At 50.6% G+C, this 27,558-nt stretch overlaps 1 protein-coding gene across 3 annotated transcripts in view; it reads left to right on the forward strand.

The window, feature by feature from the left end:
• Nucleotides 1–802: 802 nt before the first annotated feature.
• Nucleotides 803–27,558, forward strand: part of WFDC1 (WAP four-disulfide core domain 1) — a 37,175-nt gene continuing 10,419 nt past the window's right edge. The window contains exons 1-5 of one of the 3 annotated variants that reach the window (XM_060397872.1): nucleotides 803–993; nucleotides 8,072–8,264; nucleotides 19,326–19,509; nucleotides 23,993–24,076; nucleotides 25,035–25,175. In XM_060397872.1, coding sequence (XP_060253855.1) covers nucleotides 8,139–8,264; nucleotides 19,326–19,509; nucleotides 23,993–24,076; nucleotides 25,035–25,175 — 535 coding nt within the window. In that variant the 5' untranslated portion in view covers nucleotides 803–993; nucleotides 8,072–8,138. Of the gene's footprint in view, nucleotides 994–7,882; nucleotides 7,918–8,026; nucleotides 8,265–19,325; nucleotides 19,510–23,992; nucleotides 24,077–25,034; nucleotides 25,176–27,558 lie in introns of those variants that run through there. The other 2 variants (XM_042231510.1, XM_027977684.2) reach the window with 2 other exon arrangements.

Genomic DNA, 27,558 nt, shown 5'->3' on the forward strand with positions numbered 1-27,558 from the left:
TAGGGGTTGGGTGGTACTACATGATTGGATCCAGCCAATCATCCAGGTGGTCAGAGCTGTAGAGGGATCATCCGCCCTCATCTCTAGGAGACTGATCTTAAAAATCCTGCTCCCACCATCTTTTTCTCCAGTTCCGCCCCTCATTTCAGGATACAGGAAGAGCCTGCTTCTCACCCCTTCAGACCTTCACAATCTTACCTCCCAGCAGGATGGGGCCAGAGGCAGGTGGCCCCTTCCCGGAAGACTCTTCCCACCTTGTTGCTCCTCCCCACCTCTGGTTTAGTCAGCCCCTGGACTCTGCTCCTCCCCGTGTCTGGTTTAGACGACATCCCCTGGACGGTGCTCCTCCCCACCTGATCTGAAAGGAATTCCCCATCCCACAAGGTACCCCACAGTCACTGCCTCAGACTTTTGGGTCATTGCAGCACGTAGCACAATTTACCTGCTTTCTTGGTCTGTGTCTTACCACTGGACCATCCCCTTTGTGACAGAGGGGATCTCCCTCACTTTATCCAGTCACTCTATGTCACAGGACACAGAGATCCTGATGGCCCCAGGAAAGCACAAGATAAGGGTGATGTGTACAAATGTGGGAAACATTTGTTTCCCAGGAAAGTTAAGCCTTTGTTTGAGGAAAGGATTGTGAAATCTCCAGCTCACCTCCCAGGTCTTATATCAGCAAAAGGGAGTGTTCTGACATCTAGTTTTTCTGGAGTCAGAGTTGTTTTTTTTTTTTTTTTTTCTTCATTAAAAAAAAAATTACATCCTTGGCATTTAAATAGCATCTTGGATGACTTCACTTGGCTTAGGTTTTGTGGAGCCCCCATCAGTGGCATCGTGGATTGGCTGACCTTGACCCTCACGAGGTTGACTGAGTCGAGTGATCGACCAAAAGAAGCAGCTACTTGCTTGTCTTGGCAGCTGAGCTGAGTTCTTGGGATCATTGCTGAACCGTTGAATTTAGCTACCCCCTTGCCCCGGTGTAGGATACAGGTACAGATAAATAGAATCTGTTTTGTCTTTTTTTTTTTTTTTTTTTGGCCATGCTATGTGGTTTGTGGGATCTTAGTTCCCCCTATAGGGGCTCAAGTTTATCCAGCCAGGCCAGGGGACTTGGTGCTAGATGGCTAGTGACTTGGGTCACTGGCTGGTGTTGTGCCCAGTTGCTTAGCTGTGTCTGATTCTGTGCAACCCCCCACAGACTGGAACCCGCCAGTCTCCTCTGTCCCTGGAATTTTGCAGGTAAGAGTACTAGAGGGGGTTGCCAGTACTAGAACCAGTAGGCTGGTTCCTGCTCCAGGGGATCTTCCCAACCCAGAGGTAGAACCCATATCTCCTGCGTCCCCTGCATTGGGAGGCAGGTTCTTTACCACTGGCACCATCTGGGAAGCCCCACGCTGGCATTAAGATGGTCCAGCAAAGCCATCTGGGCCACAGCCCTGGAAGAGGGGTGTGCTGCTACTGCTAAGTCACTTCAGTCGTGTCCAACTCTATGTGACCCCATAGATGGCAGCCCACCAGGCTCCCTCATCCCTGGGATTCTCCAGGCAAGAACACTGGAGTGGGTTGCCATTTCTTTCTCCAATGTATGAAAGTGAAAAGTGAAAGTGAAGTCTCTCAGTCGTGTCCGACCCTTAGCGACCCCATGGACTGCAGCCCACCAGGCTCCTCCGTCCGTGGGATTTTCCAGGCAAGAGTACTGGAGTGGGGTGCCATTGCCTTCTCCGGAAGAGGGGTGTGGGAGCATCCATTTTACTGATCAGTGGGTGTTCACTGAGCCCCTACTATGTGCCAGCTGCACAGTAGGAAAGAAAGAATAAACCAAAACCTGTATAGACAGATACCAACCTGGCCCTGAGGGTGCCGACTGTCTATCAGGAGAGTCAGGCATGGTAAGAAAGAATCGTGCCTTCCACCTTCAGGTTGTGTGGGTCTTGGCAAGCAGAGGTACATGGGGACACGGAAGCCTTTTCTAGGGGAACTGAACTGGCTGGAACGTTTCCAGGATGAAGGGGCTGTTTCGCTGAGAGCTGAAGCTTAACGAGGTTACTCAGCAGGGATTTTGCTGCGGTCCACTGGTTAGGACTCCGAGCTTTCATTGCCGAGGCCCGAGTTTGATCCCTGGTCAGGGAACTAAGATCCCACAAGCCACATTGTTGTTGTTCAGTCGCTCAGTTGTGTCTGACTTTGTGACCCCATGGACTGCAGCACGCCAGGCTTTCCTGTCCTGCACCAACTCCTGGAGTTTACTCAAACTCATGTCCATCTAGTCAGTGATGCCATCCAACTATCTCATCCTCTATCACCTGCTTCTCCTCTTGCCCTCAATCTTTCCTGGCATCAGGGTCTTTTCCAATTAATCAGCTCTTCTCATCAGCTCTCAAAGTATTGGAGCTTCATCATTAGTCCTTCCAGTGAATATTCAGGACTGATTTCCTTTAGGATGGACTGGTTTGATCTCCTTGCAGTCCAAGGGACTCTCAAGAGTCTTCTCCGGCACAACAGTTAGAAAGCATCAATTCTTTGGCACTCAGCTTTCTCTATGGTCCAACTCTCACATCTGTACATGACTACTTGGAAAACTATAGCTTTGACTATACAGACCTTTGTTCAGGCCACATAGCACAGCAAAATAATAATAATAATTCACTCAGCAAAGAAAACCAGGAAGAGTGCTGGGAAGTGGAAATAGCGTATGCAAAGGCTCTGTGGCGTAGGTGCATGGTGAATGTGTGTGTGTAGGGAAAGGCTGGCATGTGGTAGCAGGGAGAGGCAGGAGGGAACGTGTAGGGACAGCGGCCCTGAAGGTCAGGGTGGGGACTGGTCGAGGGAGAGGCCAACTTTGTCAGGGCTCCTGACCTTGACTCTTCATTAGAATCATCTGGGGAACTTTGGAAACCACTGGGTTCTGATTCCCTTGATCTGGGCTGGACCCGGGTGTGGATGTGATTGACAGCCCCTCCTGTGGGTGATGCTCCCGTGCAGCCAGGTGGAGAAAGGCCAGTCCAGACTGGCAAGGCCCTGGGAAGTGTGTTTTTATCCACATCCCAACAGGACTGTGGTAAGGCCTTCAGCTCAGGAAGGGCAATGGGGAGGGGTTTCATGATCAGAGATGCTTTGGGGGAGAAAGACAAACAAGCAGCAGAAAGAGAAATGCTGCTTTGAGGGTGAGTCCAGGTCCTGTGGGCAAAATCGCGAGAAGCCGGCAGCAACCTGGCCTGGCAGCCAGAGAGGGGCCGAGCCCAATGGTGGAACTGGTCCCAGTCTCAGCTGTGGGAGGAAGGGGCCGCGAGGCAACCAGCCAACACCCACCCCCGCCCCCCTCCGCCTGATCTTTCCATCGAGTCCCCGGCTTCATGACTTCCTGCCGCTTGAAAGGGGACCTCGCCCCACAGCCATCCTGAATGGCAAAAGAAAGCAAGGGAGCTCCCAGTGGCCAGAGCGGAGGGTCAGTTCCCGGGGAGCCTGGTCCCAGACCAGTCACTCTGGGGCGAGGGAGTCGGGGAGCAGTGGAGAGGAGTGGGGAGTTTCCCGGCTGGAGAGCAGAGACAAGGAGGGAGAGGGACGCCGAGTGGAGGTCAGGGACAGGGCGGCTGGGTGAAGTGAGCTCAGGGCCAGGGTCTCCAAGGATGAGCGGCCAGGGGACATCTGCTCTCGTTCACCGGCTGGAGTGGAGCAGGGCAGGCTCTGCTTCAGGCCAGCTGAGCAGCCTTTCCCAGCGGCCCTCCCTCCTCTCATAGAGGACACTGCCGAGACCTGGCACCTCCTACACAGACTCACCTATCGTCTCTGTTTAATTCTGGCTCGGAGGGTGCAATGCCTTGCCCAACGTCACACAGCAGTATTTAGGTCCAGGGTCATCTTCAGGCACACAGCCCAGGGCCTACTAGACTTTTATGGGCCCAGAAAGGTGTGTTAAATTCTCTTAAAATCAAAGGAAGTAGGGACTTACCTCTCAGTCCAGTTGTTAAGACTCTGTGCTCCCAATACAGGGGTCACAGTTTCGACTGTTAGTCAGGAAACTAAGGTCCTGCATGCCACACAGTTCAGCCAAAAAAAACCCAAAGAAAATAAAAAGAATATATTTCAGCTTGGATTATATTTATCTTTTTATCAGTACAGTCATAAAAGATTATTGTTATTATTATTCCCTTTTAGTAGAGGAAAGGCCCAGGAAGGCAAAAGCCCCAAGGGCACACAGAACAACGTGACTCTGTTCGGATGGTAGCACCACCTCACCACCTGGTAAGGGCCAACCAGGCTCTCCTCCTGCCCCCGCCCTCTTCCTGGGCAGCAGTGTGTGCTGACCCCATCAGTCATCCTTCACTTGTAAGGTGTGTGGCCACTTCCTGGGAGACCTCTGCTGACTTCTGTGACTAGGTCACAGTGCCTCCCCTCACAGCCCATCTGCCCATGTTGCAGTTTAGCTCCTGTGGACACACAGTGCGATGCTTTTGAGCCCAGACTTTGACAGCGAATGTCTGAGTTGCAGTCCCAGGTCTGCCAGGTATCAACCATCCACAGTTTGGCACGTGAAAAAGTTGACTTAAAACTCAACAAAAAGAGGGAGAGGGAGAGGGTGGGATGATTTGGGAGAATGACATTCTAACATGTATACTATCATGTGAATTGAATCGCCAGTCTATGTCTGACGCAGGATGCAGCATGCTTGGGGCTGGTGCATGGGGATGACCCAGAAAGATGTTATGGGGAGGGAGGTGGGAGGGGGGTTCATGTTTGGGAATGCATGTAAGAATTAAAGATTTTAAAATTTAAAAAAAAAAAAAAAACTCAACATTCAGAAAACTAAGATCATGGCATCCAGTCCCATCACTTCATGGCAAATAGATGGGGAAACAATTGAAACAGTGAGAGACTTTATTTTGGGGGGCTCCAAAATCACTACAGATGGTCACTTCTGCCATGAAATTAAGACACTTGCTCCTTTGAAGAAAAGCTGTGACCAACCTAGACATCATATTAAAAAGCAGAGACATTACTTTATCAACAAAGGTCCATCTAATCAAAGCTATGGTTTTTCCAGTGGTCATGTATGGATGTGAGGGTTGGACTATAAAGAAAGCTGAGCACCGAAGAATTGATGCTTTTTAACTGTGGTCTTGGAGAAGACTCTTGAGAGTCCCTTGGACTGCAAGGAGTCCAACCAGTCCATCCTAAAGGAAATCAGTCCTGAATGTTCATTGGAAGGACTGATGCTGAAGGTGAAACTCCAATACTCTGGCCACCTGTTGTGAAGAACTGACTTGTTTGAAAAGACCCTGATGCTGGGGAAAGATTGAAGGCAGGAGGAGAAGGGGATGACAGAGGATGAGATGGTTGGATGGCATTACCGACCTGATGGACATGAGTTTGAATAAATTCTGGGAGTTGGTGATGGACAGGGAGGCCTCGTGTGCTGCAGTCCATGGGGTTGCAAAGAGTCAGACACGACTGAGCAACTGAACTGAACAGTTTGGCAGTTTGTTCATTTCTCTGACCCTTAGTTTTCCTGTCTGTAAAATGGGGATAGTAAGAGTACTGACCTAACATAATTTTGATAGATTAAATGAGTGAATATTTTTAAAGCACTCTACTGTATGTCTGAGACTCAGTCTCCTTATCTGTAAAATGAGATGATAATAGCTATTAGTAGAGTTGTGGTAGGTTAAATGAATTATTATTTTTTTATGCACTTGAAACTGTGCCTGGCACCAAAAAGTACCATCAAAGTGTTTTTTAAAAACTGATTAATATCTGACTCCTCCACTTGTTAAGCCTTGTAAAAGCAGAGGCTAGGCCTGGTTTTACTCTCGCCAGTCTGGCACATGGTACGTATTCATTCAAATGTTGGAACAAATTGAACGTTCTCTGTTCTTCCTTTTTATGCTTCTATGTTCCTTTCTGCTGGGAGTCACTCACACTTTAGTACAAACTATAAATTTAATACCCTCGTCCCTTTTCCTAAAGCACTTATTGCCTGATTGGTTCACTGTGGAAGAAATGTTCTGCCTTTTAAGGGAAGGAATCACTGCCTTGGTGATCTAGTGGGGAAGCTTATAGGGGTTGGAAGGGCAGGATTTCCTCCTAGACCCTGTAACCATGGGCCATGTCCTCTGCTCCTTAGAGAGCAGGCACTTGCCCCCTCTGTATTTTTAAGGGAGCTATTTTCCTATCTTTCTGGAGGAGTAGAGCAGTCGGCCGGTGGTGGCTGCAGACCCTGGCTGGCAGGACTCGCCAGCTGGCCCCTGGCAGCAGAGGAGATGAAAAGCCTCGCCAGCTCCAAGACTTTCCCAGAGGAAGCCTCGCCCATAGTTCTGCAGGAAGTCGCACTCCGGCTTGATGAGTCCCAGGAGGGCAGCCCGCTAAGCTCAGGATCAAGTCCAGGTCTCCAGAGCTCAGATCAGTCAGGAGGACCTCTGCCACTTGGAACATAAAGTTCTGAGGCTTGGCAGGAATAGGGGAGGAGCCGCCCGCCCTGACATCCTGAGGGGCCCCCTCTGCCCCAGCTGGGAGTGTCCAGGCTGGCTGTCAGGCCGGGACCCTGCCTCACCCTGATCAAAGGAAAGCACTGCGTTCCCGGGGGGATTTGTACCATATTTGTTTCTCGTCTCAGAGCCCTTTATCCTTCCTCATGAAACCCACAGGGCCGCCATGTTCCCAGAATAGTCGCCCTTGTGGTAAATGCTTGGGGAAGAGCATTTTCACAAGTTAACAATCGCAAGACATTAACTGATGGGACGCTGCTTGGCGTCCTGGGTCCCCGTGGTCCAAATCCAGCTGAGGAATTGAGAGCTCAGTTGAAGAACATTTATTGAGCACCTGCTGTGTGCCAGGCCCTGGGAGATGACCTGAGGGGGTGCCTGAGAGGTCAGCCATGAAGGGGGGCTTCGGGAAACATGCCTGACTTTTGTGGCCATCTCTGCGTCTGTAGATGCCCTTGTGGAGTCGTCACGATGATGGGTTGCTCTGTGCATCCGGCCAGGGCCTCCTGGGTGCTGATGCAGCCTGGCATTGTGCAGGGCACCGGGGTGCATGCAGTAAGAGAGATGCAGGGACTTGACCTTGAGAGCCTGCATCCCACTCCAGGCTGTAGGAGCTTCCCACTGTCACTGTGATGAGTGACCACAAACTCCACGTCTCAGATGAGAGAATTGAGGAGCAGTCAGCACCCCGCAGACCAAGGCTGAGCTGGGACCTGGTCCAGGGGCATCTAAGCCCAGAACTGCCCCTGGTGGCATCACAGTGATCACACAGGGCTGGTGTGGAGCCCCAGCTCTGCCACCACTGCCTGACCTTAGGCAAGCATCGTACCTCTATTTCTCCATCTGTAAAATGGACATCATAGCAATGCCTGTCTTGGGGTTGCTGAGAACAGGTGATAGAGTACGAAGTCTGTGAAATATGGAGTTGTGTATAAAACACACACAAGCTGACATTTATAGCACCGTTAGGATGTCCATGAAGGGCTTTACTTGCACAAATGCACAGAACTCTCCCAAGAGACCCATGACACATGAGTAACAGTCCGCATGCCCACACTGGAGAGGTTTCCAGGGTTCAGGGGCACTCTTCCCTCAGCCGTGTGCTCCGCTGGGCCCCATTCAGCAAGTCTTCCAAAGAAGTTTTGTGGGCAGAAGAATGTATCAGACCAGCTTCGAGTTTGGACAGAGTAGCAGCCGGAAGCCCCCAACCCATCCCCTGTGTGCCCACCCCCACCCGGCTCCAGCCAGCCCCCAAAGCCAGCACCTCTCCTGGGGAGGAGACTGCCCAGCCTGCAAGGAAGTGCTCATTATCCCTGTGTGACAGGGCCACTCCCAGCCACGTCTCCAAGCAGCGTGATGCCCCCGTCTGCTGCCGCTGCCTTCTGAGCCGCCTCGGCTGCAGACGTCTGGCGGGGAGTCTCTGGGGCCAGATGGAGTAGGGCAAGCTAAAAATAAACCGGCTGGCGGCCCCCACCAGGGGATGGGGGTGGGGGCCTGGGCTGGGCGCGGACACATGATCCCAGGGACCCGGCCCAGTGGAGCCTAGAAACTCTCCGGCAGCCCGAGCACACTTCTGCTCCCCATTCTAGGACCCACCAGCCGGAGCACCCCTCTCCTCTGACCATCTAGGAAGAAACACCTCGAGCCAGCTGCAGGATGGGCAGCGGCCAGAGAAAGGTCAGCTGGACTCTGTGCTTCCTGCTTCTGCTGCTCCTTGAAGGTGCTTCCACCAAGAACCTCCGGAAGCGGGCACTGCCCTCGAGGCTGCCGGAGAGGTCCCGTGTAAGTGCCCAGGTCTGGGGGGTGCTGGGGGCCAGGGGGAGATGGTCAATTCTTGCCCCCCACACGCGGGCAGGCTGGAGCAGGCGTCTTTATCTGAATTGTGCCAAAGTCGGGTGGGCAGGCAGACAGACCTCACAGCCCTCAAAAGTCTCCCTGCCTGGAAATAGAGAAGCCAGGGGCCCCTAAAAACACACGGCAGGCAGCAATGGGCTTTCCCTACCCAAGGTTACTTTCTCCTGACAAACAGCACCTAATTTAAGAGTCCAAGGACTTAAAACTGAGTGTTGTTTCTCAGCAATCAATAACCAAATGTCGTTAGGATGCAATTATGCTTCCGTGTGCTTCCTGACTCAGTACACACTTGGTGGAAACTGCTCTGGGCCAGGCTCCGTGTGTGGTCCTGTGGGTACAACACAGAGACAGCAAGCAGCTCCTGCCCTTAAGGGTGGCCTCACTGAATAGGGTAAGCAGCTGGGTAGCATGTGACAGCCATACAGAGGGATGGCACACCATGACCAGAGGTGAGAAGCATGGGCCTTGCAGCCCTGATTTTGGATCTGTACTCTTGCTCACAGGCTGTGTGACTTCAGGTAAGTTGTTTGACATCTCTGAGCACCAGTGATCTCATCTGAGAAAGACTGTGCATTCCTTTCAGTTTATTTAAACAAATAGGCAGTTAAATGGCCACTGTTTACCGAGGTTGCCCTAGGCTGTAAGGATGCCAACTTGTACCCCCAAGCCTTGGGGAACTCGTGTTACCCCCACAGGCCTGGGGTTGCAGAGAATGAATGAGAAGCTAAAGGAAAATGTATCCAAGCACATCTGATTTTCCTGTGTAGGTCTGTGGGTATACTGGCGTCATTGTGCCAACAGCATTTATGGCTCTGTGTCTTTGTATCCCACACTGGTAATTCTCCCGCTATTTCACACTCTATTTTTATTCTGTTGATCTGTGATCAGTGATCTTTGATGTGACTATTGTGAAAAGATTGCGACTCGCTGAAGGCTCAGAGGACAGTTAGCATTTCTTAGCAATCGGGTATTTTTGTGATTAACGTACATTGTACGTTGTATATTTTTTTAGATGTAATGCTGTTACATGCTTAATATGCTGTGGCATAATGTAAACACAACTTGTAGGTGTGCTGGGAAACCAAAACATTGATGGGATTGGCTTTACTGTGGTGGTCTGAAACCACACCCACAGGATCTCTGATGTCTGTGTGTCTGCCGACAAGCGTTGAGAAGGTAAATAACGCAGGAAAGGGACTAGGAGAGAGACTGAGGCAAGGGGAGGATGTCATTTTATGTTCCCTGCCCCAAAAGGGAGCACAGAGGCATAGAAGTTTCAGGAAGAGACTACTAACACTCTCAGCCTAAGGGTGGAGAGTGAATGACTCCATATCCATCAAACACAACACATACTGAGTGGTCCACGTGACTTGGTGACTTTTGCTCAAATAATTATGAAATTGGTTGCTGTTTGGCTCCTCAGAGGGAATGTAGGTTCTTCACAGTAGGGCCCGATTCCATCTTCCTCAGTGCAGTGTTCTTGGTGCCCTGCCAGGTGCCTACCATGAAGAAGGCTTCCCATCCATTCTTGTGGGTAAATTATGGGCAAATACAAAGGAAGCCCAGAAGAATATGTATAGCTCTGTGCCAGGTTGGGGATATTCAACCCAGGGCTTTGAAGGATGAATAGGAGTTTTCCAGGCAGAGAAGAGGGTAAAGGGAATGTTTAATGATGCCAGGCATGGTATGATGTATGAAGCATATTACTTCCTAATTATCTTGCTACATCTTAACCATGCTCCCTGCTCTCAAGATTATTCATGTCTGTAGCACCTACGAGGTAGAAATACCATCCATCAGGAGCTTTTACACCTCTCTTCTGCACTCCTCATTCAGCAGTCTTGCACTGGTGGCTTGAAATCAGCCCCGGTGGGACTATTTACACCATGGAAACTGGCACAGACTGACTGCATGTGGAAAGCTGGGTGTTAAACCTAGACCAGTGTGTCTGCCAGCATCCTGCATGCTGGCTCCTCCCCTTCCTGAAGCCCCGCCCCTTGGCAGAGTGGGCAGAGGGGGTCCAGGGAATTTCCTGGACGCTGTATGCATTTTCCTGCTCTAGACACAGTGCCAGAGAGGAAGACAGGGGAGGCCCTTTCCGGAGGCTCGTAAGGAGAAGAAGGCTTGTCCTCTGTGAGCCTCCGTTGCCTTGCCTGCAGCCTGGGAGACAGCCGTGCTGCTTTGCAGTCCAGAGGAAAGACCACAAGAGCCTCCAGCTCAGGGCTTGGCAGGGGAATACCGCTCTCTATGCACTAATAAAAATAAAGATAGAGCCAGATATTTACGAGGCTAGATAAGATGGAATAGGCCAGGGAGTGGAATGTTTATCAATAGCCCCAGAGCCTTTCTGGGGAGCTCAGGGTCTATTCTGTGGAGCTGGTGTTTTGAGCTTTGCTTTCCTGGCATTTGGTGAAAGTCATAAGAACACCCCTTCCTATGTGTCAGGCCAGGTGTTTACCCTGCGTTCTATCTCAGGATCCTCTGAGCAGATCCCCCAGATGGGACTCACTGTAGCCGCCATGGCGGCCTGGTGTCCTGAGGATCTCTGTGTGTCACTGTGGCTATAGGTCTGCTTAGTCTCCTAAGCACCCATCTGGGGCTGGAAATGGAGACAGGGCTCTAGTCACGGCAACCAAAGCGGAAACAGCCCAGATGTCCACAAGTTCAGAAGGGATCAACAAAAACAGGGTCCATCCACCCAGTGAAACATTATTCAGCCATAAGAAAGAATGACGTGTCGGGACATGCTCCAGTGTGGATGAACCCTGGAAACCTTATGCTCGTGGAAGATGCCAGTCAGGGGACTCCCCTGGTGGCCCAGGGGTTAAGACTTCGCCTTCCAACGCAAGAGGGTGCGGGTTCAATCCCTGGTTGGGGAGCTAAGATCTCACATGCCTCATGGCCAAGAAACCCAAAAGATAAAACAGAAAAAATATTGTAACAAATTCAATAAAAACTTTAAAAATGGTCCAGATCAAAAAAAGATGCCAGTCAGAAAATGCCACATAGCCTGTGACCTATTGCTATTTAGGAAATGTCCAGAAAAGGCAAATTCATAGGGACAGAAAGTAGATTAGAGGTGGCCAGGGGCTGGGGTTGGGGTAGGGATTAGGAAGTACTGCTTACTGAGAATGGAATTTTTTCAGAAACTAACATAGTTATAAGTTAACTATACTTAAAAGTATAGTTAAGTATAAGTCAACTATATTTCAATTAAAAAAAGAAAAGAATTTATGTTTGGGAATGATGTAAACGTTTTAGAAATATAGAGGTAAGTGGTTGCACAATATTGTGAATTTAGTCGGTGCTACAGAATTGTGCACTTCAAAATGGTGAAAGTAGCAAATTGTAAGCATCTTACCATGATAATTAAAAAAAAAAAAAAAATGAGAACCTGAGGGATTCCCTGGCAGTCCGGTGGTTAGGACTTGGCACTTTCACTGGTCAAGGAACTAAGATCTTGGAAGCTATGCAACATGGCCAAAAAACAAACAAAACCCCTCAAATACCTAAGGTACTTCTTAGGGATTCTGTGAAGGTCTCCTGGCCAGGTTTGTCTTAGTTTCGTGCCTCCTCCTCAGAGGAGCCTTCCCTGGTCCCGGAGTACCCTGTTTATGTCTCCCGTGCAAGTTTTCCTAATTTTTCAACTTCTCCTTCATAACATTTAGCTCCCATATTATCATCTGCATGATTTCTTTTTTTTTTTTTATTCTGGCTTTGTTTCATTTCTCATTAACTTACTCGCGCAGATAAACAAAAGGAAAGCGATTTGCTTGCTTCCTCTGTCTGTCGCTTGTCCCAGAGCTGAGCCATGTGAAGGCAGGGCCAGTGTTTTCTGGTTCAGGTTAGCTCTCCTTGCATGCACCCAGGGCCTGGCACATAGTAGGCCTGAGAACTATGAATTTACCATGAAATGAATGAGTTACATTAAAAATTACATTTCTAGAGCAGAAGAGAAGGGGTGGAAAGTTCTAGAAGACTCTCAGGTACCCAGTAGGGCTCAGTGAACACACCAGCTGGAGGAGTTGGCCGAGTTTGCGGCCCTGCTCTGGACGTGCCCTGAGATGGCTTGTCCAGAGGAAGTGTGAGCCTTGCACCAGACTCTGTTCCCCGAGCCCGAGTGTCAGGAAACGGCATTCAGCGCACACAGAACTCTCATCCTGCCATTCCAGGGAGAGACGTATTTTTAGATCTTTGACGTCCGAATTCCAGAGGAAGAGCGAGTAAATCTTGGAGGAAAATTGGCTTTCTTCCTGCACCCAGCAAACCAGTCCATACTGGGATGCATTTTTATTGGTCAGGCCATTAAATCTCTGGAACATTCCAAAGAAGGGTAGCGCTCTCACGGGGATCAGAGCATCAGGGGGGCGGGGTGTGTGTGGAGGGAGGGATGTGGTAAACTGGGGCAGCTCTGGAGACTGGATTCTTTCTCCTTAAATGGAGATGGTTTCAGTTTTTTTCCCCCAATTATAAAAACAATGATGTTGACTGTGCAAGACGTTCAGACAATACAAAAAGTCACGAATAAGTAAAAATGATCTAAATTCTCTGGAACGCAAGCTCTGTTGATATCTTGGTATATGTGTGTGTACCTAGACTTTTTCATGAAGCGCTTATACTCAGCACACATTGTTTTCTTAACGATATTTTGCTCATGTTGTTTAACTTTTTTTATTGAGATGAAGTTCACAGACTATAAAGTCAGCCACATAAGACTGAGTCATTCAGTGGCATTTAGTGCTTTTGTGATGTTGCACAACCACCATTTTTTTCTAGTTTCAAAGTATTTTCATCACCCTAAAAGGAAACCCCAAACCCACTAAGCAGCTGCTCCCCACTCCCCTCTGCATCCCTGCTGCCTGGCAACCACCAGTCTGCTTCCTGTCTACAAAAATTTCCCTATTTTGGATGTTTCATACAAATATCATATTGGTGTGTGGGATTTGTGTCTGGCTCATCATTCATATTGTTTTGTACCTTGCATTTTTCATCAAATGATGTAAGGGGAATGGCTTTCCCAGTGGCTCAGCAGTAAAGAATCCGCCTGCAATGCAGGAGTCACAGGAGATGCTGGTCTCACCCCTGGGTCAGGAAGATCCCCTGGGAAGGAAATGGCAGTCCACTCCCGTTTTCTTGCCTGGGAAATCCTATGGACAGAGGAGCCTGGTGGGCTACAGCCCATGGGGTTACAAAGAGTCAGATACAACTGAGTGAGTGAGCACACACTCATGTTGAATATGTTAATATGATGGATCCATGTTCTCTTTTCAAAGACTTCTGTGGTGTTCCAGCGGATTCGCCGTTATATATTTATACAGCCTCCTTTGGTTGGACATCCAGGCGTGCACTTCAGTGGACTCGTGGAATTGGGCTTCCCTCTGGAGCAGTCCAGAATTAATTTTTCCCTACCCACTTCCTGAAGGAATCGGCAGAAGAATGGCTTTGCAAATATACAGAGGCTTCCAAAAATATCCCCCCAAGGAATGAAGAAAAGAATAGCTACCAAATCAAAACTTTACGGGAACCGTCTTTACCCATGCAAGGCATGCAGCGCTGGGATGCTGCCTTCTGAGCTGTTCCGTAGGAACTCTGAAGCAGGCTCGCTGTGCCATCCCCTAGCAGGGATGAAAAGAAAAGATGGAGGACATGAGTTGTCTGGGATATTCGTGAAGGATGTTGTCAGTCTGGAGTGAGCTGAGATTTGACATGCTGTTATTTTCAGCTGAGTGGCAACGGAAGGGAAGGCTGGCTAGGGCTGCAGAGAGCAGGGGCCAGGGTGAGTTCTTTCCAAAAGGTGTGCCTGGGGGAGGAAGTTACATACCTATATCCAGAGCTGGGGCTGGTCCACAGGCGGGCAGGAGGCAGGACCATGTGAGAGAGGGGGACCCCAAGCTGACAAAGCAGGAGGAATCTCAGAGATTGGGAAGCAGCTCCCCAGGCCCATGCTCCCGGGACAGGAATTTGCCAGAGTCAGACCCAGGTTTGAATCTTGCCTCTGCTGCTGGCCAGCTGCATGACCTGGGGTGAGCGCCTTCAGTGTTTCTGGGTCTCAGTTTCCTCATCAGTAAAGTGGGTGAATCACAGCCTTGACCTTAGAGGACCGTGCTGAGAACAGTGAAATTCAGTACCTGTTGACATAGCACAGCGTTGGCTCACAGTGGGAGCTTAATAAATGCCACCTGCTCTGCCGTAATTAGGAAGGCAGACTGGCCCAAGTTCAGAGCCTGGTGCTCTCCACATGGTGTATGTGCCTTGGTTTTCTCACCTCCGTGGTGGGGACACAGGTAACCACAGGGGAGCGATGGACGCTGCCTTAGGGGACCCCCAGAGAACAGTGCTGGGGTGGCTACTTCCTCTGAAGAACTCTGCCAGTCTGCCCCTGCCCCCATCCTCAGAAATGATGGCATTGCTGCAGGAGGGTTTCTTGCTTAAGCGTCTTGAGATCCCAGTTACTAGCAGATCTTGAACCAGCTCAGAGGTTTCTTTAGCATCTGCCTCAGCATCATGCCTAGAGCTTCACACAGAAATAATAAAACCAAGGGATTAGCATTACGGATCTCACGGGCTCCCTCCACAAACCCCTGCAGCAGGCACGCACTTCTGGGCCCATTTTGTAGGTGAGGAAACAGGCTCACAGAGGTTATTTTCCTTTATGATGACACAGCTGCAGGGGTCCAAGCCAGACTCACCTGGCTCCCATGCCTGAGCTCAAATCTGTGACTGTTCATGAGGTCACGGCCATGGCGCCGTCCGCCTTGGTACACTTGAATGTGGGACACGGCTCTGAAGTTCTTGCCCCAAAGAAAGGGGAGGCTCCAAGGCAAGGAGGGGTTTGGGGTCTTGGCAAGCCTTTGGACACCGAGGCCACTGACCCCAGGTTTATATTTTGGATGCTTTATTCTGACTTTAGAAGGGAGGTGTGTAATACTTGGGCTCACGACCCTTCTCTGCCTATGGCCTTGGGCAAACCTTTAATTCTCTGAGCACCTGGGGCCTGCCCCACTAGACTCATGGGACCAGAGACTATGGGGATGCCGGGGGAAGGTGCAAGATTAAACAACACGAAGGGGCACCGCCCACGCAGGGCCCATGTGCAGGCTGAACGCGCAGGAGGATGCTTGGCACATGGTGAACCGCCGCTCGGTGCTGCCCATCTCTCACACCTCCATCATCGTCATGATCACAGTTCCCATCAGATGAACAGAGCACCTGCTCTCTGCCATGCACGATCAGAGGTGCTGGGGACACAGGTGGGAAGAAGGCAGAGTTCTGAGGGGAAAAAACGCCACAGTGGATCAATGCGCAGCGCCCCCAAGGGTGACGGAGGGTTTGGAGCTGCGTCAGGCAGGCCGCGGGGAACGGGATCACCAGCTAAGGGCGTGTGAGAGCAGATACCTGCACTGTGTCAGGGCCAGAGCTGGGCAGGCATCTTGGGCAAAGGCCAGAGGGGGACCTCAGAGGCGCCAGGGCGCTAGCCAGGAGTGAGCGAGAGGGCAGGAGGACAGGAGGGAGGCCGGAGAAGTAAAGGAGCAGGCCGTGGGACCAGCTGGGGTCTGACCTTTAGCCCGCAGACTCTGGCCTTTAACCTTTAACTCCCTGGAGGCTGGGAAGGTAATCTATTTATTTCGTTGATTAAAGTCTGTTCTTTCTCTTCCTAATCCTTTGTTTGGGACCCTCTGTGAGCATCACCTTGCTTGACATGAAATATTTTTCAAAACATTTAATCCTTTAATCTGGGCCCCTCAGTGAAATCGGTGAAATCTTTATCACCCAGGGCCATCTGTTGTTCAGGCCTCACCATGAATCACTTGGGTGATTTGACTTCTAAGGCGCTTATCTCTTTTGTTCTCTCCCAATTCCGAGAAGCGACATCTGAGTTTTCCTCAGCGAGCCCTGGCGCGTCTACACTGGATCTCTCGATGTGGCCCAGCCCCCCCACTCCACCCCCGTCCCGCTGGGGGCTGCCCTTAGGCAGTCACCCACCTGGGAGGCATCAGAGATGGGGGAAAGCATGTCCCGTCTCATCTCCGGCTTCTGTTAAATTTCATAAATGAGGCTCAATGTGAAAACAGGCTGGGCGGAAAAGCCGGCAGTCCCTTGCCAGTCCCATTCAGCATCCCTGCTCGCCCTCCCAGGGAGGCCAGGGCAGCTGTCACCTCTGATTAGGATTCCAGCGGCGGGGCCCCAACATGGGTCCAGGGTCGCTCATTCTGAAGAAAATGAACTGGGAGTTGACGGCTTGGGATGATGTGTACTGAGTGTAGCTTGGAAATTATTCCTGAGGATACAGGAACTGGGGGGTGGGGCGGCCGAGCAGGCGGTGACAGAAAGGCTGAACCAGAGCTGGAAGATCCGAAAGTTACAAAGTTGCCCCTTTTGTTTGGGCTTTGTTTCTGCCAGATGTTGGCTTTGTATTTTTTTTTTTTTTTTTGCTTTTCACAGATTAAGTGGTTTTGATAAGGGAGGAAAGATGAATTCTCTGGATACAAAATACTCCACTTAAAACAGATAAGCAACAAGGGCGTACTGTACAGCCTCGGGAATTACATTCTGTCTTTTAATAATGTATCGTTTGAATCAGCCGTAAATAACTGAACCACCTTGCCCTATACCTGAAGCTAACACAATACTGCCAATCTATATATGTATTTTTAAAGATGATTCTCTGGGTGAAGGGGGGCAGACACCCCACCCTCCCCAGGCTGTCCCCCCCACCACCACACTTGGTCACTGTTACCTTCCCCACCTGGCCCTCAGTCTTAGCCCCTGTGGGTCCTTGGGAAGTAGTTTGAAAACCACTGGTCCTTGTGACCGCCCCTGCCCACCCATTGGTGCAGTTCAGTTCAGTCACTCAGTTGTGTCCGACTCTTTGCGACCCCATGAATTGCAGCACGCCAGGCCTCCCTGTCCATCACCAACTCCTGGAGTTCACTCAGACTCACGTCCATCGAGTTAGTGATGCCGTCCAGCCATCTCATCCTCTGTTGGCCCCTTCTCCTCCTGCCCCTAATCCCTCCCAGCATCAGAGTCTTTTCCAATGAGTCAACTCTTCGCATGAAGTGGCCAAAGTACTGGAGTTTCAGCTTCAGCATCATTCCTTCTAAAGAAATCCCGGGGCTGATCTCCTTCAGAGTGGACTGGTTGGATCTTGCAGTCCAAGGGACTCTCAAGAGTCTTCTCCAGCATCTCTTCAGAACCTATTCTTGGTGATCTGACGGCCCCTGCAGGGCACTGGGAGCAGCGCATGGGGTTTGCAGCCACCCTGGTGGCTCAGACGGTAAAGAATCTGCATGCAGTGCAGGAAACCCGAGTTCGATACCTCGGTCAGGAAGATCCCCTGGAGAAGGAAATGGTTACCCACTCCAGCATTCTTGCCTGGAGACTCCCATGGACAGAGAAGCCTGGTGGGCTACAGCCCACGGGATTGCAAAAAGTCGGACATGACTGAATGACTAACACACACAGCTGCAGAGGAGGGACCTTCAAACAGCCTTGACCTTCGAGGACATATGCCATTGTGTAGCTTGCCTTTATTTATTTTTCTTAACATAAAGTTTTTCCTGTGAAGTATTTCTACTTGTAAACTTTTAATTGTCTTTAAATTGAAAAAAATCAGTGTGTTCATGGCAATATATATATTGCAATACTGAGAAAAAAGTGTTGACAATAGGAAAAATCTCCCTCAACTTCAGAACCTGATTCTTCTCTCCAGAGGTAATCTTTGACCACAGTTGCTTGTGTGTGCTTGTATCTCCTTCCAAAGATGTTCTAGGCCTGTATAAGTATATGCATATCACATGTGTGTGCATACGCGTATTTTAAAACTTAGGTGCAGAGCATACACACTGTTCTACACTTTAGTTTTCTTTACAAACCACCATGTCTTGGGGGATTGCTCATAAGCAGGTTTCAGTGGCTGCACGCTGTTGCAGTCTGCAGCAGTGCATTATTTACTCGGACAGAACAAAGGGCAGAATTTTGAAAAATATATATGTTGGGGGATTGGAGGATCAGTAGTTACAGTGTTTTAGGTGGGAAGAGTAGCTCAGACAATAGCAGGCAGTGGGGCAATCCAGGGTGTTTTTTTTCGCAATGACTTACTCTGTCTCTAACTGTGTGTGCATGAGTGTGTGCACGTGTGTGTAGGCATGTGTAAGACCAGCCCTCCAAACACCCTACCCTCAAATCTAGAAACCAAACAGTGCTTCCTGCACAGATGGAGTCTGGTGTCACAGGGATCCAGAGTGGCTTATCTGGCATGACTTCAGCTCTCCCAGTCCCACCTCTAAAATGCTTATTTTATTGGCCATGTGTCCATACTTCTTACATGTTAAATAATATATCATATTATTCACTTTTCTGGAAACATAGTGCCTAAACGTGGGAAAATCCTGAGTCAGGTTCCATTAAAATGCACTATGGAACCAGCACCTAGATCAAGAAGCAGAACAGGGCCGCTCTGTGTGCTCTTGTGACATTGGGGCTTTCTTTTTTTTTTTTCCCCTCAGTATTATGTTTGTGAGTTTTATCCAAGTTGTCGTGTGAATTTATTCATTTTGTGTGTGATCTGTAAATTCTCAAAGTTCTATATAAACATATGGATGGATGATAAGTATATATGTATATATGGAAATATACATGTGTACATATCTATGTGTGTGTATATGTACACATATACCCTTTTATATGTAAATATATACAAATCCGTACATACATAATACGTCAGGATAGATGCCTGGTTAACATACAATTCTCCAGGAGCATTCATCTTTTGGCTGCCGCTGGGCTCACCATCAGCGAGCCCACTGTTTGTCAGTGAGCCCCACAGTTTAGGGCTCTTACAAAGAGAAACAGCATCTTTTCACGGTCAGAGCAACCTTCAGAGGGTGGTTCTGCCAATGCCAGGACGCATTGGCTCAGAGAGGCCCAGCGATTCCACCGCGGCACACAGCACCCAGCACATCCCACTGATGCGCCTTCTTCCCGTAGGCGGAGGAGGTAGGCGGCTCGCGTCAGCCCCGCGCAGACCGCTGCCCACCGCCCCCGCGCTCGCTACCCCCCGGTGCCTGCCAGGCCGCACGCTGCCAGGCCGACTCCGAGTGCCCGCGACACCGGCACTGCTGCTTCAACGGCTGCGCCTACGCTTGCCTGGAGGCCGTGCCGCCCCCGCCAGGTAGGCTCACCCGGGCCGGGGGAGCGGGGGCGGTGTGGGGGCAGGGGAGGGGGCGGGGTTGGGAGGGCCGGCGCCGTTGGGGAACTGTCCTGCCTGGTGCTGCCGGACTGCAGGAACAGCTGGGCTTAAACCTGGGCCACCTAGGAAATGGAAACATAGCGCTCCTGAGGAAAGCATCCAGCTGGATGCAGTGAGCGCCTGCTGTATGTGAGGCTCACCTCTCCCGGCGGAGAGCTACAGTCCAGAGGACACCCATTCCAGGGAAAATGTTTCCTCCCATGAAGCTGGGGGAGATTCCTCATTAAAAAATCCAGATTTCCAGCTTTTCTTAAAAATCCTGGCCCGCATTCCCTGGGCCACCATCTGCTGCAGCCTTAGGTGCTCCTACACGGCAGCGGGACCCCTCTAGTTTTCCAGAGACCCCACCAGGGCCGCCCAGTTCACTCATGAGGCCTGGCCCTGCGGGTGTTTGAGATGGAGACCTGACACCTTAGCGATCCAGGGGAGGATGCAGACTCCTGGATTCAGATCTGCTGGCCAGCTGGTGACAGCCTTAAATCCCCACCTGTAAAGCAGAAATGAGAATGCTGTGCTTCCAGAGAGTGCCAAGTCCCGAAGTGCTTGCTCAGCCCCACGTGGGGATAGGAGCAGGGAATCATGTTAGTTAAATCCTAACGGGAATCTCCTTGGGAGAAACAGTTCTCAGGGCATCATCTTCGGGGGGAAGGTGTTTCAGATCCCTTCTGGAGAGCTTGGGGAAGGGAGGGGTAGGAAGGGAGCCTGGGGGGGATGGGGAGGGAGGTGGGGGTCTCCAGTGAGTGGGGAAACGCGCCCTGAGTGGGTAGGATGAGGGTAGGCAGGGGGTTTCTCTCCATTCTGCTTGGGGCTGAGCCTTTGGAGCACAGAAGTCTGGTAGGACTGCACTGTCAGCCAGAGGCTCTGGTTCCCATGGACCTTCATTAGTAAGCTCCCCCCACCCCAAAGCCAAGGTAAGAATGAACACGCTCAGTTTTATTCAGGGTGAGGTCATAGTGATGACAAGGGACTCAGCACCCTTAATAATGCTCATAATTACAATCGGTGCTGCCTTTAAGCACTGCCTCTTGGCCAGGCTGGCTCCTACAGGGGCTTTTACAAGAAGGACAAAATGGCACCCCTCCTGGTGGCGGAAGCACATAAAAGTACGCCTATCTGGTTGGACAAGTCTAAAAAATGTCCCCTCCTTTGGGCAGAGACAGGGTATAGGAACTCTAGCCTTACCTGCTGCCTAGAACAGGTGTTTTTGAGCAGTGCACAAATTGAATAACTGTCCATGACATTCCAAATAGCCTTTCCTTGCACTATCTCATTTAATGCTCACACACTCCCATGGAGTGGAGAGACCATTATCAGCCCTATTTTATAGCTGAAGATACTAGAGCTCAGAGAAGCTGAGTACCTTGCCCAGAGTCACCCAGCAGGCAGAACTGGAGCTTCAGTTTAGTCTTCTGACTGTGGGGAAGTGTCCACTGCCTTAGGCTCTGGATGTAGGAATGTGGGGCCCCTGGGCCCATTTGTGGAATCCAGTCTTTCCCCCACATCCAGATACCCACATAGCTCACTTCCTTACCCTCTCAGATCTCGGTTCAGAGGTGGTCTCTTTCTCAGGGGAGTTGTTGTTGTTCACTTGCTAAGTTGTGTCTGACTCTTTGTGACCCAATGGACTGCAGCACGCCAGGTTTCACTATCCTGCCCCATCTCCCGGAGTTTGCTCAGATCTGTGTCCATTGAGTCAGTGATGCTGTCTAGCCATCTCACCCTCTGCCACCCTTCTCTCCTTTGGCCGTCAGTCTTTCCCAGCATCATGGACTGTAGCCTGCCAGGCTCCTCTGTCCACAGAAATCCCCAGACCAGAGTATTGGATCCAGTTGACTTTCTGTTCTCCAAGGGATCTTCCTGCCCCAGGGACTGGCCCCCATCTCCCACATTGCAGGATTCTTTATCATCTGAACCACCAGGGAAGCCCCTCAGGGTAGTTTCCCTCTCTGTGATCATCTTTACTCTGGCCTTGCGGCTTTCCTCTGGTTCCTTACTGCCTTGTGGCTTAAGCTTTCCTTACGGCTCAGTCTAGAATATTATGCTTCATTTGTCTCCTGACTGTTCCCCCGACTTGAAGGTCAGCCCCATGAGGCAGGAAGTTTGGTTTGTTTCAGTCACTGCTATATCCCCACCATGTAAACGTTACTCAGTGAAGGGTGGACGAATCGGTAAAAGCCTGGCTCTCACTGGCCAGCAGGAAGAGTCAGCAAAGTATTAATCATAATAATTATAACAATAATGTTTAGCACACGTTGTCTCGCTCTTGGCACTCTTGACCTTTGGGTTTGGATAAATCTAATTGATGGGTGAGGAGTGAGGGGCTGACCTGGGTGTTGTGTTCATGGGATGTTGAGTGGCACCCCTGGCCTCTCCCCACTAGATGGCAGTAGTAGCCCCACCCCCACACTGGGACAGCCAAAAACAATCTCTGGACCATAATAGATGTTTCATCCAGGGGCAAAATCACTCCACATTGAGAACTGCTTGTCTAACATGACTGAGCAGCTTATACACTTCCTTGCAGTCTGCTTGTAAGTTCCCTTTCCCTCCAGAGCAGACCCTGAGATAATGTCTTGGGTGGAGGGAATTTATCTGGTAGGTGATCCCAGGAAGTTCTAGTTGGAGAGCAGAGAGGCAAGGCCCTGGGCTTCCAAGCCTTAAAGGTCTGCACATTTATGGGAGGCCTTGACCAAATTTCAGTATTCCAAAAAGTAGGTCAAAGTGTGGGCTTCTCTGGCAGCTCAGCTGTAAAGAATCTGCCTGCAAGGCAGGAGATGTGGGTTTGATCCCTGGCTTGGGAAGATCCCCTGAAGGAGGAAATGGCAACCCACTCCAATATTCTTGCCTGGAGAATCCCGTGGACACAGGAGCTTGGCGGGCTGCAGTCCACGGTGTCACAAAGAATTAGGCATGACTGAGCACTAGTGAAAAATAGCACTGAAGATGCATTTTCTAACATTAAGCCTGAGGTGATAGGCAAAAGGAGGGAAGAAACAGGAGGCTGGAAATAGAGCTCTGGAACCATGACACCCCTCTCATTTGGAAGTTGCAACAGCTGGTCTGGTCTGTTGCTTCCATTTCTACACCAAGAACAACCATCTTATAACCATATTGTACTCTTTTAAAGAAAACGCTAACCAGCATTTTTACCAGTTTCCGTCTGCGTGCTCTCAAAGGCACTAGACAGCATATCAGTCTCTATTTTGTCGTGTTTTGGAGTCAGACTAAAGGAGCGGCCATAAGCAAATGTGATCCCAAACCAGCTTTATTTGATCTCCAAAGCACTTTAAAAAACAAAAAATCAATTGCCAACATTTAAAAACGAGTTTTTTGTTGTTGTTGTTGTTGTTTTTTTTTTTTTTTCAAAAAATACAGACTTAAAGTTTAAGAAAAAGAAAAAGCCACCCAGGGACTTCCCTGGTGGTTCAGTGGTCAAGAGTCCAGCTTCTGATGCAGGGAACGTTGTTTTGATTCCTGCTCAGGGAACTAAGATCCCCATGAGGCAGCTAAGCTCGTGCATCACAGCTGCTGAGCCTGTGCACTCTGGAGCCTGCGTGCTGCACTGAAGCCCCATGCTCCGCAAACAGGACTCAATGAAGCCAAATAAATAAATAATGTTTAAAGCAACAACAACACCCAGAGGCTCTGAGAACACTGGGAATGGCTGGCCAGAGCCGACCAACTGCTGACCTGTTGAAGCAGAACACTCTCCAGCTGGCCGTGGTCCTACCCGGCCTGCCTTTTTCCTTTATGTTACTTCTCTGTCCCCAGAGACATCTGGGTTTTCAATCCCTGTTTGGGGGTTTGAAGACCTTCCAGTCTACTACATGGTCACGCTTCCTGTTAGAAAATGTATTGGTTAGAGAACAGACCGTAAGGCTGTGACTAAAAGACCCATAAACCAAGCGGCCCAGCCTATGAAATACTTCCTTCTCCCTTGGTTAAAAGGCCAGAGTTGACAGATGGTCCATAGCAGGCAGGTGGCTCTGCTCCTCAGGGACCCAGGTTCCCTCTGTCTTGTTGCTCCACGTGGTCTAAGTGGGCCCCAGGCTGCAGGTTGCAGGAAAGAGAGGGAAGGGGACAGATAGGCATCAATGCAAGGGCAAGACAGAAAGCTGCCTCATCACCCCTGCTCACATCCCACTGGCCGGAACTCGGTTTGCAAGGCCGTACCTAGCCACAGGAGCTGCTGGGAAATGTAGTCTCCAGCTTGGCTACCCAGCGCCTAGCTGAAACTCAAAAATCTGTTACTAAAGGGAAGGGGTGAACTTTTTGCAGGAGAACCACATTGTTTTGTTTCTCCTTCGGGAGAGTCATGAGATGTGAGTTCCCCCATTCCCAGCGGCTGGGGCATGTCTCAGCTGCCTGAAGAGGGCATTGACGTAACCATGCATTATCTTGTCAGTTCTAGACTGGCTAGTACAGCCGAAACCTCGATGGCTTGGGGGCAACGGCTGGCTCCTGGATGGCCCTGAGGAGGTGTTGCAAGGTACCTGCGGGGTGACGCCCAACCCGGCGGCACAGCCAGGGTCCCCCTTCTCAGGCTGCCTCCAGAAAACTGAAAACCAGGGGCAGCCTCTGCTCCAGGAGGCTGCTTGTCCTCAGATACCCCACCCTCTTGAACCGTCCCCACCCTGATAGAAGAGTGTGACTGGGGCTTGGCCAGCCACTCAGAATCCCCAGAACACCATAGGCTTCAACTGTCCCTGGGACTGGGGCCTCCTCACTGGGTGGAGAGTTCAGAGGGAGGGGGGTGGGGTTTTCAGATCCTTAAAATCACCATGTGGGTCCATTGTTCCCTGACCATGAGGCCTCCTTGGGGACGGGGGTGGTGGAGGACAGTTTCTGAAAGGCAGGCCTGGGGTCTGGACCACTGCAGGGGTGTGGGTGTGAGTGAACACCTTGCTGTGTGCCGCTCTGCTCTGTGGCTCTGCACACATACACGTGCACCACCGTGTCCATTAGGGTGTGCAGCTGTTCGTGGAGCCCAGTGGCTGTGCTTGGGGCTGTGTGTCTGAGCGCTTGTGCAGCTGTGTTCATGATGTGTGTGACTACAGACGTGAGTGTGTATGTGCAGGGTGTGTTTGTGTGCGCCTGCGGATATGGCTAATATGTATGTGTGTATGTGTGTTAGGACTTGCGGGGTGGTGCATCTGTATATGTGTGTTGCGATTTTGGTGTGTAAGCATATGGGTATGTGTGACTGTAAACATGAACACGTGTGTTTCGAGGTGTGCAGGTGAATGTACGTTATGTGTGTCATAATGCGTGTGAGGGCGTGTTTGGGGTCATTTGACTTTGAGCTGCCCCCGTGTGCATGTGTGTGTGTGTGTGTGCGCGCGGAGACCCCAGGCACAGCCTGGCATCTGGGTTGCAGACGAGAGGCAGCCCCTCTGCCCCGCTGGGGGCCGCCCCTGAACCCCCCGTGTGTCCCCCCCGCCCCGCAGCAGAGGCCTGCAGCACCACCGAGGACGGGGCCGAGCCGCTCCTCTGCCCCTCAGGCTACGAGTGCCACATCCTGAGCCCGGGTGACCTGGCTGCGGGCATCCCCAACCGGGGGCAGTGTGTCAAGGAGCGCAAGCCAGCAGGTGAGTGTGGACACCAAGCCCCACCTAGCTCTCCCTGGAAATCCCCTGTGGGAGACCCGTCCCAGAGGAAAGCCCGGCCTCTGAGCCTGTCCCCACCCTCCCCCGTCTCCCCCGACGGCCCTGCTCCAGGCCACCCCTTCCTCCTCATCTGTACAGGGTGAGGGCAAAGCCCAGCTCACCACCGCCTGCCTGGCTCACCTTGGGGTCAGTTGTTTCAGATCTCTGAGCCTCAGTTTCCTTATCTGTAAAATGATATCACTTCATGTTGGGTTATGGGGTGATGGAAATCACATGTGTGAAGCCAGAGCCAAGACAAGAAGTAAGAGGTGCTCAGTAAACACTGGATAATTTACTTCTATTAATATCTATCTATCCATTATAAACTGCACAATATTTGAGTTGTCCGAGAACCCTTAACTTCCCCCGCTAGGACCCTTCATTATGACTTACTTAATATTTGTCTTTGGAGACAAGTCAATAAATAGTTCGGTGAAGGGCCTGAGTAGCGTGGCTTTAGTTTGCATGCTTTTCTCTGAGGTGAGCAGCATGGAAGACAGAGCAGAGAGGGGCTGCTGTGGGGACCTGAAGCCACTCCTGCCTCATGCAAGGTATAAGGTCAAGAAGTTAGGCATGGAATTTGCCAGGACTATGTGCAAGGGAAGAATTGGGCAACCTTGTCAAAGCTGAGCTCATTGGAGCTTTGAGAACACATCCTCCAGGCCCACACCCCCACTTCAGCATCCCTCAGCCCTAATAGCTGAGGAGAGCACCTCAGTCAAGATTAGGATAGTCACAGTGACCCTGTTGGCCCAGAGAACCCACCACATGCATTTTCTGCAGAAGCATTTTCCCTCTGATTTGAGAATTTTCTTTCTCTGAGGTGTTTCTGGAAAGACGTAGATGTTAAATCTCTTATACATTTAGCATTATCATCATTGTAAATAATAAAATTATGAGGCATGGGACTGTTTCAAGGTATCTTGGTTCCCGGAATTCTGAGCTCAATTTGAAAAAAAAGTTGCGTGTAAAAGTTCATAACCAACCGGAAATCTGAGATTTCTCCTTCATCGCACTTGCCGTTAGGCATAGGGGTAGGTTCTCCAGCCAGAGCGGCCCCTCTGCTGCATGTGGAATGTGACCCAGCCTCTCCAGGTCTCACTTTCCTTATCTATAAGCTGGGCCTAGTTAAGCTGGGACTTCGCTGGTGATCCGGTGGTTAGGACTCCATGCTTCTAATGCAGGGGGTGCAGGTTTGAGACCCCTGGTCTGGGAACTAAAATCCCATGTGTTGTGAGGCACAGCCCAAAAAAAAAAAAAAAAAATACGCTATTTCACAGACTCTTTGAAGAGCCAATGAGTTAATCCACGTAAACCACGTCTGTAGTTTCTCAAGCACAGGTCTGAATCCGTTCTGTTGGCCCCACTGCTGTCTGTAGACACCACATTGCACCACAGGTAGACTGGGTCCCGTACCATCCTCAGATGCTCAGCCCCAAGGACAGGCCAGCCTGTAGGAACCTGCTGGAAGAAACAGCCCTTTCCAGAAGAGAGCTGGTAGGGGCAAGGGCCGGGGGGCAGGGGGGCGGGCAAGTCAGGAGTCCTCTGAGCTGAAATGTCATTTTTATAACCAGAAAGACCTGGAATTACCAGGCCTTTCTTATCGCCTGATTGCACACATTCAGTTACGTGATCTCCAAGACCAGGGTCAGTCAAACAAGTTCAGACTGGTTCTTGAGGAATCAGACCAATTCAAAGAAGACCCACTTGGAGGATGGAGATCAGCAAAGGGACATTCAGGTGACTGCACAGATGGTGCATGAGGTTGACGGAGGCCCCCCTGGGTGCTCCCCTAATCCTTAGTGCAAGCCTGCAAAGGGAAAGGTGTGACCACAAGCAGTGTCAAGTGTGGTTAAGACTGTAGGCCACACGACATGTATCAAATGAACCTTAAGCAACACACAGTCACATGCGCTCAGTCATGTCCGACTCTGTGACCCCATGGACTGTAGCCTGCCAGGCTCCTCTGTCCATGGGATTTTCCAGGCAAGAATACTGGAGTGGGTTGCCATTTCCTTCTCCAGGGGATCTTCCCGACCCAGGGATCAAACCTGGGTCTCCTCCATTGTCAGGCAAGTTCTTCACCACTGTGCCACATGGGAAGCCCCTCCAGTATACAGTAGGTGCAGACAAATACCAGTTATATGAGGGACCTAGAATCACTGAGTTCATGGAGTCGGAAAGTACACTGGTGGATGCCGGGGGTGGGGGCGGGGGTGGTACGGGAGCCGGGGTGAGGAGTCAGTGTCTAACGGGGACAGAGTTTAAGAAGGAGAAAAATTCGGGAGACGATGATGGTAAGGGCTGCACAGCAGTGTGAATGTAC

This window comes from Ovis aries, chromosome 14, assembly GCF_016772045.2.
Source record: "Ovis aries strain OAR_USU_Benz2616 breed Rambouillet chromosome 14, ARS-UI_Ramb_v3.0, whole genome shotgun sequence".
Lineage (NCBI taxonomy): Eukaryota > Metazoa > Chordata > Mammalia > Artiodactyla > Bovidae > Ovis > Ovis aries.